The 20002-nt window shown below is 54.8% G+C and overlaps 1 protein-coding gene and 1 long non-coding RNA gene across 2 annotated transcripts in view; both read right to left on the bottom strand.

The window, feature by feature from the left end:
- Positions 1-3139: 3139 nt before the first annotated feature.
- Positions 3140-6366, bottom strand: LOC117313255 (uncharacterized). Its single transcript, XR_004527731.2, has 2 exons — positions 5733-6366; positions 3140-5292 (listed from the first exon to the last, which is right to left on the bottom strand). It is a non-coding gene; the product is annotated as an uncharacterized lncRNA (long non-coding RNA).
- A 12772-nt stretch (positions 6367-19138) lies between these two features.
- The window catches only part of MUC2 (mucin 2, oligomeric mucus/gel-forming), a 29422-nt gene continuing 28558 nt past the window's right edge, over positions 19139-20002 (bottom strand). Inside the window, exons 48-49 of the mRNA XM_033861450.1 lie at positions 19763-19889; positions 19139-19530 (exon numbers count right to left, since the gene is read on the bottom strand). Coding sequence (XP_033717341.1) covers positions 19308-19530; positions 19763-19889 — 350 coding nt within the window. The 3' untranslated portion in view covers positions 19139-19307. The remainder of the gene's footprint in view (positions 19531-19762; positions 19890-20002) is intronic.

Genomic DNA, 20002 nt, shown 5'->3' on the forward strand with positions numbered 1-20002 from the left:
GGCTGAGCGCTTGACCAGCAACCCCGCTGCACGCGAGCCCCTGGGCTTGGAATCCCACGTGGGTGCTGGGCGTGTGGGGGTGATTCCCAGGCATCTGGTCCTCGTCCTGCTCGTGCGTGACCCACGCAGCTGCCGCGCGGCGACTCCGCTACAACCACCAGCCGGCGCCCCGAGCAGGCGCTGCACAGCCCGGCAGGATCAGGGTGGCCAGGGCCCAGGTTCAAAACTGACTCAGAACCCGGGGCGGTGATGCAGAGGCTGCCCCTGAGAGCCCGGCCACTCTGCCTCCAGCACGTGACCCTCGTGACTCCCCAGGACTCCCCAGCCCAGGGTCGGCCCCTCCTCTCTGTGAATCACCGCACAGCCGCTGCCCCTTCTGCTTCGCAAGGCCTCTGAGCCAGGAGGTGGCGGCAGGCTTGGAGGGAAAGTGTCAGGACAACGGGGTCTGTCCCGCCCTCCTCAGCAGTGGGGCAGAGGCCACACAGGTGCTTCTTGTTTGCACACAGGGCTGGCCCAGCTGCCTTATTTAGCTTTGAGATTTATGGGGTTTTAACTAAGCCCTATCTAATGACGCAGTCACTGGTCAGCACCCAGAGTGGGAGACAGAGTGAGAGAGACACAGAGAGAGACAGGGAGAGAGAGGCAGAGACACAGAGATGCTGAGAGGGAGAGAGCTCGAGGCTGCCTTGCGAGGTGGGGGGCTGGGCGGGTAGGGAGGGGACAGTGGGAGGCCGTGGGAGGCGGACGGGATGAAGGCCTTCTGGCCGTCTCTGGTCTCAGCCCTCAGCAGGCCCCTGGGCCATGAGGTCGGAGTCAGAGGCTGGCAGCAGTGTCCCAGTCAGCCTAGGGTAATGGCAATGGCAGGCAGGCCTGTGGACCAGCCCACCCAGCATCTCTCCTCCTTCCCTCTCCTCCAAGCACCTGGGCTGGCCGGTCAAGCCTGTAATGGCTCCTCCCCCAGAGGGTTCAGGTGAGGGTCTGAGCAGGAGGGGTCTGGTCACGGGGAATGCGTCAAGGTGCGTCTGAGGGTCTGGGCCCATCCCCACTCTCTCCTCAGGAAGACCCTGGAGAATCCCAGAGCGACTGACAGCAGGCTCGCAGGCACTCATACGCCATGTTCACAGCAGCCCAGAGACAGAGGCAGCCCAGGTGCCCGTCGAAGGGTGCGTGGATAGATGCACAAAATGTGGTCCATCCATAAATGGATGTCAGCCTTAAAAAGGAAGGACATCCTGCCACAGGCTACATCCTGGGTGAACCCTGAGGACACGATGCTCGGTGAGCTAAGCCAGACACAGAAGGACAAATCCCATCTGATTCCACCCACATGAGGTCCCTGGAGGAGTCACACCCATAGAGACAGAAAGTGGACGGTGGGCTCGGGGCTGGGCGAGGGGAGGGGGTGAGTGTTTCATGGGGACAGGGTTTCGGTTTGGGAGGATGAACAACTTCTGGACGTGGATGGTGGTGAAGGGTGCGCAGCAATGCGAGCGTGCTTAATGCCCCTGGGCTGTGCACTTAGGCATAGCGAGATGGTAAATTCTATATTATATGTTTCGTACCACAAAGAAAAATATTTTAAATTTCAATGGAGGTGGCTTCCCTGGGGGCCCAGTGGTTAAGAATCCGCCTGCCAATGCAGGGGACACGAGTTCGAGCCCTGGTCTGGGAAGATCCCACGTGCCGCGGAGCAACTAAGCCCATGCGCCACAACTACTGAGCCTGCGCTCTAGAGCCCGCGTGCCACAACTACTGAGGCCCAAGCGCCTACAGCCCGTGCGCCGCAACAAGAGAAGCCACCGCAATGAGAAGCCCGCGCACCGCAACGAAGAGCAGCCCCCGCTCGCCGCAACTGGAGAAAGTCCGCGTGCAGCAACGAAGGCCCAATGCAGCCATAAATAAATAATTTTTAAAAAAAATTTTTATGCAGAGGAAAAGTGTTAAAGTAATAATGGAACGTTTTTCCCACAGTGGAAAACAAAAGGCCTCAGAAGGAAGGGACTCAAAGGCAGCCCAACAAGAGAGAAACGGAAAACAGCCCCTGGACACGACCCAGTGAAACGTCAGGAGGGCTGCTGGCGGAGACGGACCGTTCCAGGTGCTGGCCCAGCACCGAGCTGGTGGAGCCCCCGTCCCGGCTGAGAGGACATGCCCATCACCAGGACCACTCGGGAAACCGTTTGCCTGACGTGGGACGAAGCGTTTCCAAGAGAGACGGTGGCTGCACCACCCGAAACACTGTGCCAATGATCATTGCAACTTTATTAACAGTAGCCAAACACTGGGCACGGCCGTGAGCCCTGACTGCCCGAGGACAGGGCACCGGGCACAAGTGGCCTGATCAACAGAAGTTCATTCACTCCGTCCTGGGGGTGGGGAGTCCCAGATCAAGGGGAGTGCGGGGCTGTGCCCCGCCCCGAGGCTCTGAGGGTTTCTGTCGAGTGCTCCCCCTCAGCTCTGGGGTGTTTGCTCCAGTCTTTGGTGTGCTTGGCGTCTGGAAGCATCACCCCGATCTCCACCTTCATCTTCACGTGGCATCCATCCTCCCTGGTGTGTGTCTGTCTACAAATCTCCCCTTTTAATAAACACCAACATACAGGATTAGGGTCCAGCCAAGTGACCTCATTTTAACTCAATCACCTCCAGAAAGACGCTATTTCCAACAAGTCCATTCCAAGGTACTTGGTGTTTGGACGTTGACATGTGACTTGGGGGGGATACAGTTCACCCCACGGCACTGGGAGGAACCAGACGTCCACCAGTAGTAGGGTGGATAAATAATTGCGGCAAAGCTGCAACACAGTTCCACTCAGAAATAAAAAGAATGAACTTCTGCTACTCACAGCACGCCCAAATCTCACGGACAAAGGGTACCTACTTCCAGTTCTGTGGGCGTGAATCATAAGAACAGGGGAGACGGTGAGAGAAACCAGAAGGACCCTGCAAGGCACCCGAGGGGCTCCGGGTCCCGGGCCGGGGGACGGCAAATTCCTCGGGCCTCTTGCTACCAAGCCTCCATCACACCTCAGCTACCAGGGTGCGGGGGTAGAAGACGGTAGGATTCTGAAAGAGATGGGGTCGACCTTGAACTTCTCCATGCGCGCTGGTTACGGGACCAAGGAGTGATATGTTTAAAAGCTGAAAGAAAAGAACTCTGAACTTTATTTGATATTTGAGCCAATTGTTGCTCCAAGTCGAGGGCATTAAAGGGCCCTCGGGGTCGGGGGTCCTGGGAGAGCTCGCCGCAGACGTGTGGGTGCTGAGAGCCCGCGTGAGGGGTGGGGGTTGTGACGCCCCGGAAGCACTCACCACCATCCTGGACACCGCAGCCAAATGCAAGGAAGAGCTAGACTCACGTGAGCTGCAATTGGAACTCCAGACCCTTGAGCATCGCGGCCAGCGGGCCGCTTGGGGCACCTCCACCCGTGGCCGGGCTGTGCTGCCCTAGGGGCCCTCACCCATCACCACCCCCGGACACCTGACGGGCTCTGGGCAGTGGCTGGAGATGCCCCCGGCACAGCCACCCAGGGGAAGCGACAGAGGAGGCAGCCGTCCCCCACCCCACCGAGCGCCGGCCCTCAGGCTCAAAGATGCAGTCGGCACTGGCCCTCCCGGCGAGCCTCTGTCGGGCCTCTCAGGAAAATACGGCAACACCTCAGCGCCAGAAGGACGGGCAGAAGACCCCGCCCCGGGGTAAACTTCCGTGGTCTGGCGCTTGGCCCATCTCTGACCAACAGGCCAAAGGGTTCGGCCAAGAAATGCCTGCGGTTCGGCCAAGAGCTGCTGCTTGGGGGCTGGGTTTGTGTGAGCCCTGATTTCGCAGACGGGAGGCCGCTGTGAACACTGGTGTCCTTACAGGACGCCTCCCCCGAGACCCCTGTCCAGGCGTCGTTCGCAGGAAGAGTCCTGAAAGCTGACACTAAGTAGGGAGCACCCGGGGCCCACTTTGTGGGGTTCCCCCTGCAAGTTCTCCGTGTGGGGCCCCATCCTCAGGCAGAGGCGGTAGAGGGCAGCCCAGGCAGTGCTGGGGGGCGGTCTGGCTGGGCACTAGAGGCACGGCCTGCCCTGCAGCCTGGCCCAGAGCCACTGTCCCCCGAGCAGAAGTGGGAAGATGACCGGCTCGCTCACTGCCCTGGAGATGCTGGGGAACGGCCGCTTCCTGGTCCTCGGGGCAGCCCAGGGACAGCCGAGAAGAGAGGACACCGCTGGCCCCGTGCCACCGGTGGGGGGCAGGCCTCCAATGCCAGGTGGCAACATCCCCGATCTCCCTGGGGCCTTGTTAACAGGCCTGCTGACGCCGAGGATGTTGGGGATGGAAAATGCCCAGCTACCCCCCGCCAGCCCATAGCACAGGAGGAGGTGGCCTGGCTGCAAGGCCTGGGTACCCGTTTCTCAGCCACGTGGTGCAAGGACGGCCGCGGGTCCCAGCTCTGCGGCGGGCGGGTGGCATCCCAACCACGGGAAGAGCGGGAAATCAGGGCTCGGAAGCACTTCCAGCCAGGACAGAGCAGGCGTTTTCTGTGGCATGACCCGGCTGGGAGGGGAGCTGGGGAGGCCCTGGCCTTGTCCCCAGGGCCCCCTCCCTCGCCCAGCCCAACCAGGGTCTCCGGGGGATCAGCGTGGTGAGGTGCTGCCTACCCCAGCTGCGTGACCCCCCGGGTTGCTGGCCCACCTTGGCAGGTTTTGCCGTCTGTTAAATGAAGTGATAGTCAACCCCCCCCCCAACACCAAGATTGTCCCCTAGAGGAAGCTGCTTCACCCTCGGCCGGGATCACTGAGCCAATGACACCTCCCCTGTCACTCCCCGAGCTTGGCAGGGGGTGGACTCTCCGGGGGAACGCCAACAGGTGATGGCCCGAAAGCCCTATGTCCTCTCTGAGCGCCCATCCCGTCCACCTGGGTCCTCCCTCCGTGTAGCCGCAGGGTTGATCAGGGTGTGTTTCCTGGGGTGACTGGAGCAACATTGTTCGTTGTTTTTTGTCTTCAGTCCTGAGGCTGGAATCCCAGATCCAGGTGTGGGCAGGGCTGGGTCCTCCTGAGGCCTCTCTCCTCGGCGTGTAGACGGCCATCTCCTCACTGTGTCCTCACGGGGTCGTCCCTCTGTGTGTGTCTGTGTCCTGACCTCCTCCTCTTATAAGGACACCAGTCACACTGGGGCAGGGCCCACCCTCGTGACCTCATTTTACTTTCCACCTTTTTAAAGACCTCATCTCCAAATAGTCACATTCTGGGGTGCTGGGGGTCAGGACCCCTATGTATGAATTTGGGGGACACAGTTCAGCCCACGACAACCTGTAAGAACAAAAGGAGAGAGAGTGATCAAAACTCACTGCACAGGGAGAAAATCCCCGGCTCCTTTCAGGGACCGGCAGGCAGGTGGGGTTCAGGGAGCGGCCAGCAGAACCCTAAACAGACAGGATCTGATTTGATGCCATCGGCAAACCCTGGCGGAGCTTCTCCTGAGGGTCCGAGGGCGCCATGAGGCTCTCAGAGCCCGGTGACGTCCGTGGGGCCCTGCTCCGGCCTCCTAGTCGCAGGCTGCGGGCTCGGCCTGGCTGGCTTGGGCAGGGAGGGACTGACCACACCGCCCTCAGCAGCCTGAGACCTGGGACGCCCTCCCCCCACCGCAGCACGTTCCCTGTGCTCCTGCCGCGGCCCCAGGGGCTGCGCTGGACGTTGCAGGGCCCACTCACCAGCTCCCATCCTCCCACCAGGAAAGATTTCAAACGTACCATCGAGAAGAGGGACACGTGGGCACCACGTACCCGCCGTCCAGCTTCAACTAACATTAGCTCCTTGACCTTTGTGCTTCAGATATGTTTTCCATCAAGAAATAAAATATTACGGGCAGAACCGGGTGCCTCTCCCCACCCACCCCTCCCCAGAAGTGGCCACAATCCTGAATTCCATGGTTCTCGAAAGTTTTTACAGTTTCACCACGTTTGTAAATGTGCACGTTATAAAGCAGGGATAACGCGTGAATCCCCAGTGATGCGATCAGCGTCTGCGCGAGCCTGCTGTGGCTCCGGTTCCTGCAGGTTTAGTGGCCGTGTTGCATTCTGGGGAAGGGTGGGGGTCTCACTCCTGCGAGAGGGCTGTGACACCCGGCTCGGCCAGCGGCGGGACGGCCCAGGCAGAAGCGCCGGCGGGCTGACGCGGGTCCCAAGGGCGGCTTCTCTCGCGTTTCCAGGATCCCCGTGGCCAAGCTTCTTGGCTTGCTGCTTATTTTCGTCATCCGTGCCTGAAGGAGGTGAGCTGCCCTCGGCCCCGAGGCAGCAGGTGGGCGCCCTGGACTCTCCGTCTAGGCCGTGGGTGGGCTCAGCCTCCCCCGTCCTCCCCTTCCCCTTCCTTCTCCTCCCCTCACCCCATGAGGGTCCAGCAGGTGGTGGACATCACGGGCATTCCTTAGCTCTTTGGACACTGGTCCTCATGAGTCATCCTCACGGAAGCTTCCTTCCCTCTTTGGCCTGTATTTTCACTTTGTTAGGTTGTCTCTTTGCAAACAGGATATTACCAAGTGTCTCCATTGCAACATCGACGGCTTGGGATTTTACTGACTTGGTTAAGAAATCCTCCCCTCCCCTGAGGTCATAAACATCACGCCTTTAATTTCTCCTGAAAGTTTAAAAGTTTTGCTTTTCACATCTAGCTATTTAAGCCACTTGGTGTCTGATCTTAGTTTGGGGCGTGAGGTGGAGACCTCATTCCTACTTCCCCACTGAGAGAACGCTGTCCCAGCAGCTTCTACTGAAGGTCGCCCCTCCCCGCATATGAGGAGTCCCTCCCACCGCAGTCACTGTCCTGGCGTGTGGTCTGTTCCACCTGCCCGCTTGCCTATCCCTGAGCAAGCCCACTCGGCTCTGTGAGAAGAGACCAGCCTTCCCACCTCGTGCTTCTTTGAAAACTCTCAGCTCTTCTTAGCTCTTTGGTCTCACGTGGGCTGTTTGAGCAGCCTGACAAGTCCATGAAAAACTCTACTGGGATCGTGAAAGGCATTTTGTTAGGTTTATACAGCTGCTTGCCAAGAAACGGTTTTATTTTTCAAAATTGAATCTTATCATTCGTGAGCAGGGCATCTCTCTCCATTTAATAAGTTCTTCCTATTTGCCTTCCAGTAACTATAGTAATTTTCTCTTAATAGCCTGGGACATATTCTGTTTGATTTATTCTTAGGAATCTGCGTGGGTTTGTGGCTGTGTTAATTATTATTTTTTCTACTTGGTTTTTACTGGCATAAATAAATGCTACTGGTTTTGTGTACTTGTTTTCATTAACCTTGTATCCAACAATGTTACTGAGTTCTGATTGGCTTTTCCATCTTGATAATCACAGTATCTTTAAATCAGGACAGTTTTATTTTTTTCCAATCCTGATACTTTTTTTTTTTCTTGTTTTGTTGCTTTGGCAAGAACTTCTAGACCCCATAGATTGATGGTAAAAGAATATGAAAAAGAATATATATGTATAACTGGGTCACTTTACTGTATAGCATAAATTAACACAACATTGTAAATCAACTATACATCAATAAATTTTTTTAAAAAAAGAAAGTAGTCATTGTAGACAGCCTCCGCGTCCCCTGACTTTCATGGAATGACCTAAAGCTCTAGCACTATATCTGATGTTTGCTGCCGCTTTTTGACTGATACCCACTAACAGATGAGGAATGTTTCCTTCCAGTCTTAGTTTGCTTTAAAAAAAAATGAAGACAAGCTGTTTGCTTTCATGGGGTGCTTTTTCTGCATCTCTTAATGGTTTTTCTCCTTTAATCTGTCCATGGAAATCGCCAAACGTTGCTGGCTCCCCTCCTGTTGGCAAAGCCACATCCCACATCCCAGCCCTGGCAGCTGGGATGACCCAGGTGACCCTCTGTTCTGAGGGTTTAGACACTGGGCAAGAGGCTCCGTGTGACAGACGTGATCTCTGAGATGACAGCTGCTCCATCACTTGAGGTCCTGGAGAGAAGATGGGAGCAGAGCACCAGTCCAGGGTGCCTGGAAACCTCTGCTGTCACAGGCCACCAAGATCTGGGGGCTCTTGTTCCTGCAGCACAGCAGAGCTATCCTGACTGAGACGTTACGTCAGTAGATCTTCTGCTGTTGAACGATACCTGACTTGCTGGGTAAGCCTCCTTGCTCACGGTTTCTGGGATCTTAGGGGAGCTTCATACACAGCCCTCCCCACCTGAAGGCTTGAACCAATTGAAAAGAAGGAAGGGGAGCTGGCGTGTGCAGGACAAGGCCTAGTTGCGTAAATTATAAAGTCTTGGCCGGAGACCACGGATCGCGCTTGCGGGTAAGTCGGCTTCCTTACTCTGACCCCTCGAATTAAACAGACAGCCCTCCAATGGCCGGCCCTGACAAGCCCCCTCCTTGGAGAAGCAAGGGAGAGCAGGTCAGGCCCGGGAGGAAGGAAGAGAAGAGAGGAGGGATGCCCACGCCCTGTTTCTCTTTTCGGGTGTGGATTAAGCCTTTAAGCCACTGCGCTCTCTCTGAGATGGAGGACGTAAAGGACAAAGGGGCAGGAACAGAAGGACCAGCTCCTCATGGAAAGAGATGTGGCCGCAGAGGAAAAGGCAAGCCCCACAAGGACTAACACATGCTTCAGGGTGTCTGCAACTTCCTTTCCTGGGGCTGCTTTTGAGAGATTTTTGTATCACTGTTATCCTAGTTTCAGAAATGAGAGGCCTCGGCCTCCCACTTCTTCGAAAGTCTGTGTGACACGATGTGGTCCAAGGCCCGGCTGTTCACACCCCTGTATCCCATCCTCACCGATCTGGGCTTGCTGTGTCCATGGTAGTTATAGCCACTGGAACAGCAGTAAATCCAACACATGTGGAGGCACGAAAAGAGCTTGTGCCCTCGGGTCTCTCGTGCCTCTTGGGAACGGTGACCGCCATGGGAATAGCCACCTTCTTCTGGAGAAGGAGCGACTCATGGATACAGGCGCCAGTGACCCAAGCTACTCCGACCATGTCCAGTCCTGCAGACCCACCAGCTGACAGCAGACACGTGACAAGCAGCCTGATAACTTTTAGTAACTATGTGCAGTCATGTACTCACCACCAAAACCAAGATGGAGGAACTCAGAAAGCTTATTTGTGCCGTTTTGCAGCTGGTCCCTTTCCACATCCTTGGTCCCAGGAAACCACCGCTGTGCTCGCCATTCCCCCCAGTTTTGTCACTTTTAGAATTCTGTGGTACAGAATCCTGCAGTCCTTTACACCTGACTACTTTCAATTAACACAGTGCTTTTGATACTTACCCCAGTTGCATACAGCGATACTTGTCCATTTTTATTGGAGAGCAGTATCTCAACATACGGCTATATTGGGTTGGCCCAAAAGTTCGTTCGGGTTTTTCATGTTATAGAAAACCCGAACGAACTTTTTGGCCAAGCCAATATTTCCATTTGTCTATCCATTCAGCAGTGGACGGGCAAGTACATCACTTCTCGTTTTCAGAAATCTTGAATGATGGGGCCTCAAACATTCACATACGTCTTCTTCAACCATGTGGTTTCTTTTGTCCTGGGTAAACATCTACGAGGGAAACTGGTGAGTCACATAGTAAGTATACATTTAACTTGGTAACGTTTTGTTTTCCAAAAGGCTGTACAATTTCACATTCCTTCCAGCAACATCTGAGAGTTCCAGTTACTCCATGTTCTTGCCAACATTTTGTATTGTCCGTGTGTGAAGACTGACACACCTTTGTAGTTTGTGCATTGATTGGAGGACCAGTAATGCTGAACGTCCTACTGGCCGATCCTATATCATATTTTGTGATGGATCCTATAAATCTTTTGCCTATTTTTAATTGAGTTAACTTATTTTTATTGAGTTGTAAGAGTTTTTTTATATATTCTGTATGTAAGTTCCTTTTCAGACATATGTTTTGCAAAAATTTGGTAACCATGTCTTTCAAAAAGCAAAAGATTTTAATCTTAATAAAGTCTATTTTATTGGTTTTTTTCTTCTATACTTTGTGTTTTTTATGTCTGGTTTGAGAAATCTTTGCCTATTCCAATGTCATAAATATTTTCTTCTGTATTTCTTCTATAAATTTAATAGTTCTTGCTCTTGCACTTAGGTTATATTTGTATATGGTGTTGGCTAAGGGTCAAGGTTTATTTCTTTTCCACACAGATAGACATTTGGCATTATTTGTTAAAAAAGACTACCTTTATCCTATTAATTACCTTTGTGTTTTTGTTTTTGTTTTTGTTTGCGGTAGGCGGGCGTCTCACTGTCGTGGCCTCTCCCGTTGCGGAGCACAGGCTCCGGACTCACAGGCTCAGCGGCCATGGCTCACGGGCCCAGCCGCTCTGTGGCGTGTGGGATCTTCCCGGACCGGGGCACGAACCCATGTCCCCTGCATCGGCAGGCGGAGTCTCAACCACTGCGCCACCATTCTTGGACTCTCTGTCTTGCTGCGTTGATCTGTATGTCTATCTTTATGCCAATAGAACACTATTAATTATATAGGCTATATCTTTATAATAATATAATTAATATAATATAAATAATAAATAATATAAAACTGTATTTATACAACATTTTCCTGCAATCAGGTAATGCTAGCCCTCCAACTTTGTTCTTCAGAATTGTTTTGACTATACCAGATTGCCTTTCCATATGAATTTTAAATCATCTTGTCAATTTCTTCAACAAAGCCTGTTGGGGATTTGATTGGTATTGCATTGAATCTTTAGATAAATTTGGGAAGGGCAGCCATGCTCCCAATATTAAATCCTCCACCATGAGCATGGTATAGTTTTCCATTTACTTCAGCCTTTATGTTTTGCTTTGTACTGTTTTGTAGTTTTTACTGTGCACATCTCATACAACTCTTGTTAAATCTATTCCTAAGTATTTTATTTATGATGCTATTGTAAATTGAGCTGTTTTCTTTAATTTCATTTCTAATTGTGCATTTATACTATATAGAAATGCCATTGGTTTTTGTACATTGCCTTATATCCTGCAATGTTGATAAATTCACTTATTCTTTCTAGTAGATATTTTGTAGGTTCCTTAGGGTTATCGCCATACATAAATATATCATCTGCAAATATAGACATCTTTATAAAATATACCATTCAGATCTTTCCAACCTGAACATCTTTCATTTCTTTTACTTGTCTTATTGCACTGGCAAGGGCCTCTAGTTCAATGCTAAACAGAAGTGGTGAGAGCACACAGACTACTCTCCTACATGATCTTGGAATAGGCTTTAATCTCTGAGTGTGATGTTAGCTTCAGGTTTTTGTAAATGTCCCCAATCAGGTTGAAGATGTTCTCTTTTTTTCTTAGCTCTCTGAGAGTTTTTATCATTAAAGTGTTGTGATTTTTTTCAAACACTTTTTCTGCATATAATGTGATCATTTGTTTTTCTCCTTTATTTTATGAACATGGGGAATTACACTGATTGATGTTCATATGTTATACCAATCTCGCATTCTTGGGGTAAACCTCACTTGGTATTAGCCTGTGTACGTATTGTTGGATTTGACTTGCTAATATTTTGTTATGGATTTTTGCACCTATTTTCATGAGAAGAATTGATCTGTGATTTGCTTTACTTATGATATCTTTGGTTCTGTAATCAACATAAATACTAGCCCCATAAAATGAGCGGAGAAGTGTCCCCTCCTTCTTTATTTCCTGAAAGAATTTATGTAAGATCATATTGTTTTTTCTTTAAATACCTGATAGAACTCACCAGTGAAACCACCTGAACCTGAACTTTGTGGAAAAGTTTTTGAGTTTTAGTTTTCTAGAATCAACATAGGGCTGTTCAAGTTTTCAATTTCTTCTTGAACAAAGTTTGTTAACTTGTTTCCTTCAAGACATTTGTCTACTTAATCTAAATTATCAAATGTATTAGCATAAAGCAGCTCATAATACTCCCTTACTATCCTTTTAATGTCTGTAGGATTTGTAGTTATGTCCCTTCTTAATCTTGATATTAATCATTCACGTCTTTGCTCTTTTTTTCATGATCCACTAGAGATTTGTCAGTTTTATTTTTAATCTCTTCAAAGAGCCAGTTTTCTGTTTCATTGACAATCTCCATTGGATTTTTGGTTTTGTTGTTTGTTTTGTTTTAAATTTTGTTTATTTATGCTCTCTCTTATTTGCTTCTTTCTATTTGCTTTGAGCTTCCTTTTCACTAATACAAACATTAAATGCATAAAAGTCCATCTAAGACATGCTTTAGCTACATTTCACAATTTTTGATAGGTTTTGTTTTCATCTGTATTCTATTTTAAATATTTCCTGATTTCTTGTGGCCTCCTCTGTCATTCATGAGGTAGTTAGAAGTATGTCTTAATTTCTAAATATTTGGAATTTTCCAGATATCTCTCTCTCCGTTGTTGATTTTTAGTTCAATTCCATGTGTCCCATGTGTGTAACATACTTTGTATGATTTTTACTGTTTTAAACATGTTTCCTTTTGTTTTGTGACTGGAGTACGGCCCATCTTTGTGAACAGTCCACGTGCACTTAAAAAGAACGTGCTTTCTGCTGTGTCAGGTGGAATATTCTATGTCAATCAGGCTCGTTTCCAGTTTAAGACACCGGGAAGTGTTTCCCTGGAAAGAGAAGCGAAGAGACAGCCATGGAGGGACTTGGGGTCCCCTGAGAAGGGAGCAGCCCTCCCCAGACCCCCTCCCTACTTGCCCAGAGCTGCTTCTCAGAGAAGGTTCTTTTCTGGAGTTCCAGCTGGAAAGCCAGGAACTGGTATATTAAGACTATTCAGAGCACTGTCTGTTGAAGGAGGGGCCACCCCGGCCCCTCAGCATTGATGTCCCGCTTTGGGGAAGGGAAAACCCCAGGACCATTTCGATTGCAGGCGCAGTTTCAACACACTCCCACAAAGGAAGTAAAGTCACAAGATTTATTACCTACGGGCCCCAGAAACAAGGGGCGGCTGGTGCGCAGGGTCGTCTGTCCCAGGTCACAGTTGAGCAGCTAGTACTCACAAGGCTGTTGGGGCAGAGGTCACTAACTCTCACAGGCTCAGCTCTGAGTGGTCTTTTTAAAAGTGCCCCGGATGAGCAGGGAGGCCTGGGGCAGGCGAGTCTGCCAGGAGACTCAGCCCTTGGCTGCTGGCAGGTGGCCTTGCTGGTTTCTCAAAGGCAGTGGCTCTGCCTGGGACAAGGCCCACGTGTCTGGGGCAAAGCGCCTTGGTTCGTTTGTTCACTTCCTTCATTCCATGAACCTTGTCTAAAGAAAACCCCACTCCTGCGAGTACTGCCCCCCCCCGTGCCCACCCAGGGGCCCAGTGAACTTCCAACTCGGGAGAGCTCAGGGGCCAGAATCTCTGCAGCCCAGACACCTGTCGGGGAGGACAGAGAAGGCTGGGCCGCTCGTCCCCAAGGTACTGTGACCCTGTGCCTGGAGCCCAAAAGGGACACACAGCCCTGTGACGGCCTGTGGCCACAAGGTTCCCGCTCTGCCCCCACTTTGGCCATGGTGACATGACTGTGCCTCCTTTGTGTGCTAACTTTTCCCATTACTACCTCGATATTCCCACTGATTTCCTTTCCTGTTAATGTCTTCAACTTTAAAATACTGTATTGAGAGCAGTTTCCTAAGTTACCCCGAATCCTATTCAGAACAAGCATGCTTCCCGAAGTTGGGATGGAGGGGAAACAGGCACGGCTGGGGAAGGCTTCTGCTCCAGAAGTGTGTGGGTGTGGAGCAGCCCTGCTCCACGGCGACTGGTTTTGTCCTGCTACGGTTTAACATTGAGGCATACTTGACACAACAAATGCACAGGCTTTAAGCGTGTGGTTTGAGGGGTCGTGACCATGTCCACACGCGTGTGAGCATCCCAGCCAAGGCAGAGGGGAACATAAAAGATTTCTATCCTCAGTGGTTTTTTTTGGTCGCACTGTGCAGCTTGCGGGATCCTAGTTCCCCGACCAGGGACTGAACCTGGGCCCCAGACAGTGAAAGAGAGCAGTCCTAACTGCTGGACCACCAGGGAATTCCCACATCTTCAGTGATTTCTGAAAAGAATTTCTGCTGTTAGAACGCGTGCTCGTGGTAGAACACGCCGATTGTGCAGAGAAATCCAGGGCAGGATGTGACAGGGTCCCCTCCACGCAGCTCCCAGATAGAGGCTCCCCGCCTGCCTGGCGGCATCCCACCACCCAGACAGCCACTGCTCGCATTTCGGTGTATTTTCTTCTGTTTTTTGTCCATGCACCTATATACATATGTTAAAAAATTTTTTCTATGCATACTTTTTTGCATATGACATCGGATCAAATTTAGTATTTAAAAACTTACTGTAGGGCTTCCCTGGTGGCGCAGTGGTTGAGAGTCCGCCTGCCGATGCAGGGGACGCGGGTTTGTGCCCCGGTCTGGCAGGATCCCACGTGCCGCAGAGCGGCTGGGCCCGTGAGCCATGGCCGCTGAGCCTGCGCGTCCGGAGCCTGTGCTCCACAACGGGAGAGGCCACGACAGTGAGAGGCCCGCGTACCGCAAAAAAAAAAAAAAAAAAAAAAAAAACTTACTGTAGAACAAGCATTTCCTATATTGTAAAATATTCTGTAAATACGACTTTTGAGAGGCCTTTGGGGTTTACTTTGTGATATTTGGTTCAGCTAGCGTCGTTGTGATAAAGAGGTGATGTTAGAGAGATAAATAAATAAATAAATAAAAGGTGCCCCGGGAGGGACTTCCCTGGTGGTCCAGTGGTAAAGAATCTGCCTTCCAATGCAGGGGACGTGGGTTCGATCCCTGGTTGGGGAACTAAGATCCCACATGCCGTGGAACAACTAAGCCCGCGTGCCACGGGAGAGGCTGCGTGCCGCCAAGTACAGAGCCCACGCGCCACAACTAGAGAGAGAAAACCCTGCATGCCACAACTAGAGAGAAGCCCGAGCATCACAACGAAAGATCCCGCATTCCTCAACCAAGACCCGATGCAGCACCCCCCAAATAATTAATTAAATACATAAATATTTAAAAATAAGTAAATAAAATAAAAGGTGCCCTGGGGAAAGCAAGGTGGGAACTCGTGATGGAAACCCTAAGTCCGGTCCTTATCTAATGTCCAGGCTCTGGGTGTGCACAGGGCTATCACACCATGGGAGGCCCGGGCAGCATCTCAGAACGAGGCTGTGTTCTCACCCCTGGGGTCTCCACCGCAGCCCTGCGATCGAGGGCCAGGCTGTGGACCCAGGGCTCCCCTCACCGGTGGAGCCCCACAGAGCCCGAGAAGTGTTGCCCCAGGGTTGACAACCTGCGATCCCGCAGGGTGCCTAGGAGACCCCATCCCTCCCGGGCCCCAGCAGGGGTCTTGGCTCTGCGGCCTTCCCCTGTGGTGGGGGGCAAGTGTCTGGGGGCGAGCGTAGCCTCTGGAAGGCCTGGGTAGCAGCAAGCCAGGCACTACCTGTCGGTTGTTATGGTCACAATCCCGCTGTGAAGTGAGGACCTGAAGGGGCACAGCAGGCACAGAGTGGCCTGCACAGCTGGAGCCCGAGTGGGCACCATGGCCATGGGCACCGCTGAAGGCCACGCTGCAGGCCCGCCACCCCAGACAGCGTGGGCCAGCCGGCATCCAGGGGTCGAGCGTAGCTGAGCTGCAGTGCCGTGAGGCCTGGTGGGAACCTGTGGGCCCTGCCCTGGGGCCCGTCCAGCATCAGTGAGCTCGAGGGAACGGCGGGGGGTGGGGGGGTCACCTGCTGGGGTGGGGCGGGGGGGGAAGGCAGCATGCAGCAGAAGGACCCATGGCCTGGTCAACTCTGCCTCGGGGTCCACTTGGTGGCCTTGGGAGCCCCTTGCCCTCCAGGCCTGTTTTCCTACTGAAAACAGGGTTGGAGTGAACCCTGTGTCAGGGCCCTTGTAGCGTGAGGGTCCACGGGGGCAGCAGGAGAAACAGGCACTTAGCCAACAGTGAGGTGTTTTACTCTTACACAGCCTCCCGGCCAGGGGCAGAGGTGGGCAGGCTGCGGGAAGCGGGGAGGAGCTGTGACGACCCAGGGCGGGTGGGGCAGCATGGAGAGGGGCAGTTACTTTGTCCCAAGCCTGGCCCTGTTCCCACGGCACCCAAGACCGTGGCGGAGACCTTGTAGCCCAGCTTCCAGGTCCCCGGGGCAGGGCCGCCCACCTGGCTGACCTGGGGGCACCCCAGACAGGGGACAGCCCACCATGGGCCGTGGGAGAAGCAGATGGCCGTGGCTCCAGGGGCGTACCCCTAGGGAGTCCTAGGAGGACACAGCTCCGGGTGGTGAGCCAGGTGAGGAGGAAGAGAGAGCAGCTGGAGAGGGGAGGGGGCTGCAGGCTGCCCGCCCTCCTCCCTCCCTGTCCCCCATCCTGACCCTCCAACGCCTCTGTGACCTGGGTGGGCCGTGTGCAGGGGGAGGGGGCAGGCTGTCCGGACAGGGACGCACCTGTTCTGCCAAGTCCCCATTTACAGGTGTCCCCCGGGCCACCCAGGTGGTTGGGAACATCTGCCGCCTCTGCCCTGGCACAGCGGTGCCTGAGAGCCTGGGGGGGCAGAGGCGGTGGAGGCAGGTGGAGGCCTCTCTGCCTCTGGTCAGAGGAGAGATCGGCCCCAGAGGCGTCAGTGGAAAGGGGAGCTCAGCCCAGAGACCCAGACCAGGAGAGGGGCCGCGGACTGGGGAGCAGGGAACCACCTGGCGTCCGGGCTTTGCATCCATCGGCGGTGTGGGCCCGGCCTGGGGTCTCCATGGGGACCCCTCCCCAGCTAGAAACCAGGTCTGGGGCAGGCGGGGAGCACCTGTGGAGCAGCCCCAGGGCCTGGGGTCTCCGCAGGATCGGAAGGCTGAAGTGGGAGAAGGGCTGGGCTGGGAGCGCGGAGGGAGGGGCAGGGCCCAGGCGGTTGCTCTCTGAGCAGAGGGCCGGGTTGCCACCCACCGTACAGGTGTCCGGCAGACAGCAGAGCCCTCAGAGCCCGCATCTAAACAGGGGGGTGGGGCAGGAACCGTTGGCCTGACGGAAGCGAAACAATGAATCGGTACCTACCCCCCCGGCCCCCCCCGCCCCCGCCTGGGTCTTCATGGGCCTGGGGTCGTGCGCAGAGGCTGGCGTGTGGATGGTTCCTCTGCTCACGCGCTCCCTGGTTCATTCGTCCGTGAGCGCTCGACGTGCGGGGTGGGCGGGAGGCGCCCGCGGGTTCCTCTCGGGGGACAGGGCCGCGGCCTCCCGCCATCTGCCGATGATTTTGTCGAACTATTTTTTTTAATATTTATTTATTTATTTGGCTGCACCGGGTCTTAGTTGCAACATTCGGACTCAGCTGCGGTGCGCGGGATCTAGTTCCCTGACCAGGGATGGGACCCGGGCCCCCTGCCCTGGGAATGCAGAGTCTTAGCCACCACTGGACCACCAGGGAAGTCCCTGTCAAACTATTTTTAAGCCAAAAACCTCTTTCCAAGCAAAACTTCATGGAAACTCCATGTCCAAGAGAAAAAAGCCAGGGCTGTTCTGCTTAAATCAGCGGGCCTGGGGGCACAACCCACCTTTGCCCACCCCTGGTCACCCGGGAACCCCCGTTTCACAGCTGTGAGGCCAGGGCTAGTGGGGCAGCAGTGGGGACCTGGGAGGCCAAGGAGGTTGCTGGCCAGAGCCTGACACCACCCCCCGACCCAGCGCCGGCCCCAGCGCCCTCCCCCCGGGCCTGTCCTACAGGTCTCGCGGCCGGGGCTGGAGCTGCCGGGCCTGGGGCTCGGGTCCAGGTCCAGGCAACAGGCCACACACTGAGTGAATGGAGCTCACAGCCTTCATGGCCCAGGAGGGACAGAGGAACAGCTGAGAGCCTAGGGTGGGCTCAGTGACCGCTTACCAGCAGGGCTGGCTCTGAGGCACCCAGGACCCCACGTGGCCACAAAGCAGGGGTGGGCAACCCCTCTGTCCCCTTAACAAATCTGCTTTAGGAGGGGACTTGGTGACTCCAAGTCCATCCCAGGCCAACTGACCACCGAGGAGTCCACGGGCTGGGCCAGGTGCAGTTGAGCTCCTGAAGTCACCAGGAGCCCGGGATCCAGGGTGGCACTGCTGTGCTGGGGTGTCCTGACCTGGTGTCAGGTGGGGGTCAGGTGGGGGAGGGGGTCAGGTGGCTGAGGGGAGGGCAGTGGCAGGAGGCGGTGGGTGGAGGGGAGGTAGGGGGCCTGGGTCCGCCCTGTGCAAGCACGGCTAGGCCCTGGGCAGCTTCATCCAGCACCCGTGAGCCAGGTGTAAATGTGGCCGACAGGTATCAGGTGTAAATGTGACAGCAGACTGTACCTGGGCCCCGGGGGGAGAGTGCCCTCCCCTTAGGTCTCCAAGGATGCTCACAGGTTGGATTACTACACCTGGGGGTCCTCAGCCCAGGAACCCAGGGCCCCCACTCCCCCACCACCTGGTCAGAGAGAAGCAACTGCTCCCCTCCCAACCCCGTGGGTCCCCACGGCTGCCAGCCTCGCTCTACGGTAAAAGGACCAGAGGGTCCCTTCCCTAGAATTACCATTCTGGTATCTCAGCCAGCGCACAGAGCAGGTCCCCAGACACACGTGGGCGTGTGGACACGTGGACACACGCACGCACACAGGGCCGCTTCCTGGCCTGGTCCCCAGAGCCAGCCGGAGGCCCTGCGGCCAGCTGCGTTACGGCAGCCCGGAAGGACCCATAAGGTCACTTTTTGTCAGTTTTTGCAGCAGGCGTCGGCATGCTGCCCCCGTCTGTGGACCAGGACCTTCTCTATTTTCCCCAGGGGTTGGTGCATTTCACACACACATGCAAACGTGTGCACATTCACACACAGGTCACATACGCGAACACACACTCACATGCACGCAAACAGGTGCACAGGCAGCATAATGGCTGCTAAAGGGACTGCATCCTTCTTCACAAAATCGGGCACAGGGGGCTTCCTGCAGCGGGGGGCCACCTGCATCTCGGTGGCCCCGCCAGGGCTTCGTGCATGCCAAGGGCAGGAGAGGGCAGGACAGTGCCTTCCGGGGTTTGCCGAAGCCAGGCCAGGCCCCTGGGCGCTGTGTCCCCCCGATCCTGTGTGCAGAGCCTGGTGGCCGGAGCCCACTCGCTCCCCAGGAATCAGCCAGACCTCGGCCGTGCACGGTGGCCCACCCGACGCCCAGCCTCTACTGAAACACAGCAGCGCAGTGTCTGCCTGAGTTTATTTCGGAAAAGCAGAGAATCAAACAAAGGCTTTTGGAGAATAAATATCTGCAGAGAGAAGGTCAGATTAGGAGGCGAGGAAGCTCAGAGGGTCAATAGAGGGGGTGTATGGACGGTGGAGGCGGGGCCTGGGTGGCCGAGCGCTCCCCGCTCACCCCCGCCCCGGGCCCAGGTCCCTGAGGCCAGAGCGCCGGGCCCTGCGCCAGGGGGGCAGTTCGCACATGGTGTCCTGGCACAGACAGCTGTCGATGTGGGTGTAGGTGTGGTTGAGTCCGCGCCCGTCCGGGCACTGCAGCGTCACCTCCCGCTGGCTGGTGCGCTGCTCCTTGCAACAGGAGCACCTGTGGTCCAGGGACTGGGCCTCGGCCGAGTACCTGCAGAGCAGCCGGGGTGAGGCGCCACTGCCTGCTGGCGCGGACGCAGCCCCCGCCCCCCCCACGGCCCCCACCAGGGCCACTCGCGGCCTGGGCCTCACATGGCGAAGGTCCCGCAGGATCCCCCCGCCGCCCCCACCAGGGCCACTCACGGCCTGGGCCTCACATGGCGAAGGTTCCGCAGGATCCCCCCCGCCGCCCCCACCAGGGCCACTCGCGGCCTGGGCCTCACATGGCGAAGGTCCCGCAGGACCCGGAGCAGTCGTTCATGGTGACCAGCTTGGTGCAGCCGTTGTGCGAAATTTCCCTGACGACAGGGACAGTGGAGCAGGGGACCCTGGTCTCATTGCGAGGGAGGCCTGGGGAGAGGGGGCAGAGGTTCGGGGGGTCTCCACCATGCAGGGCCCTCTCACTCCCCCTCACTGCTTCCTCTCCCCTCCCCAAGCACCCCACCTCGGCCGCCCTCAAGTAA

Source organism: Tursiops truncatus, chromosome 8 (assembly GCF_011762595.2).
Source record: "Tursiops truncatus isolate mTurTru1 chromosome 8, mTurTru1.mat.Y, whole genome shotgun sequence".
Classification (NCBI taxonomy): domain Eukaryota; kingdom Metazoa; phylum Chordata; class Mammalia; order Artiodactyla; family Delphinidae; genus Tursiops; species Tursiops truncatus.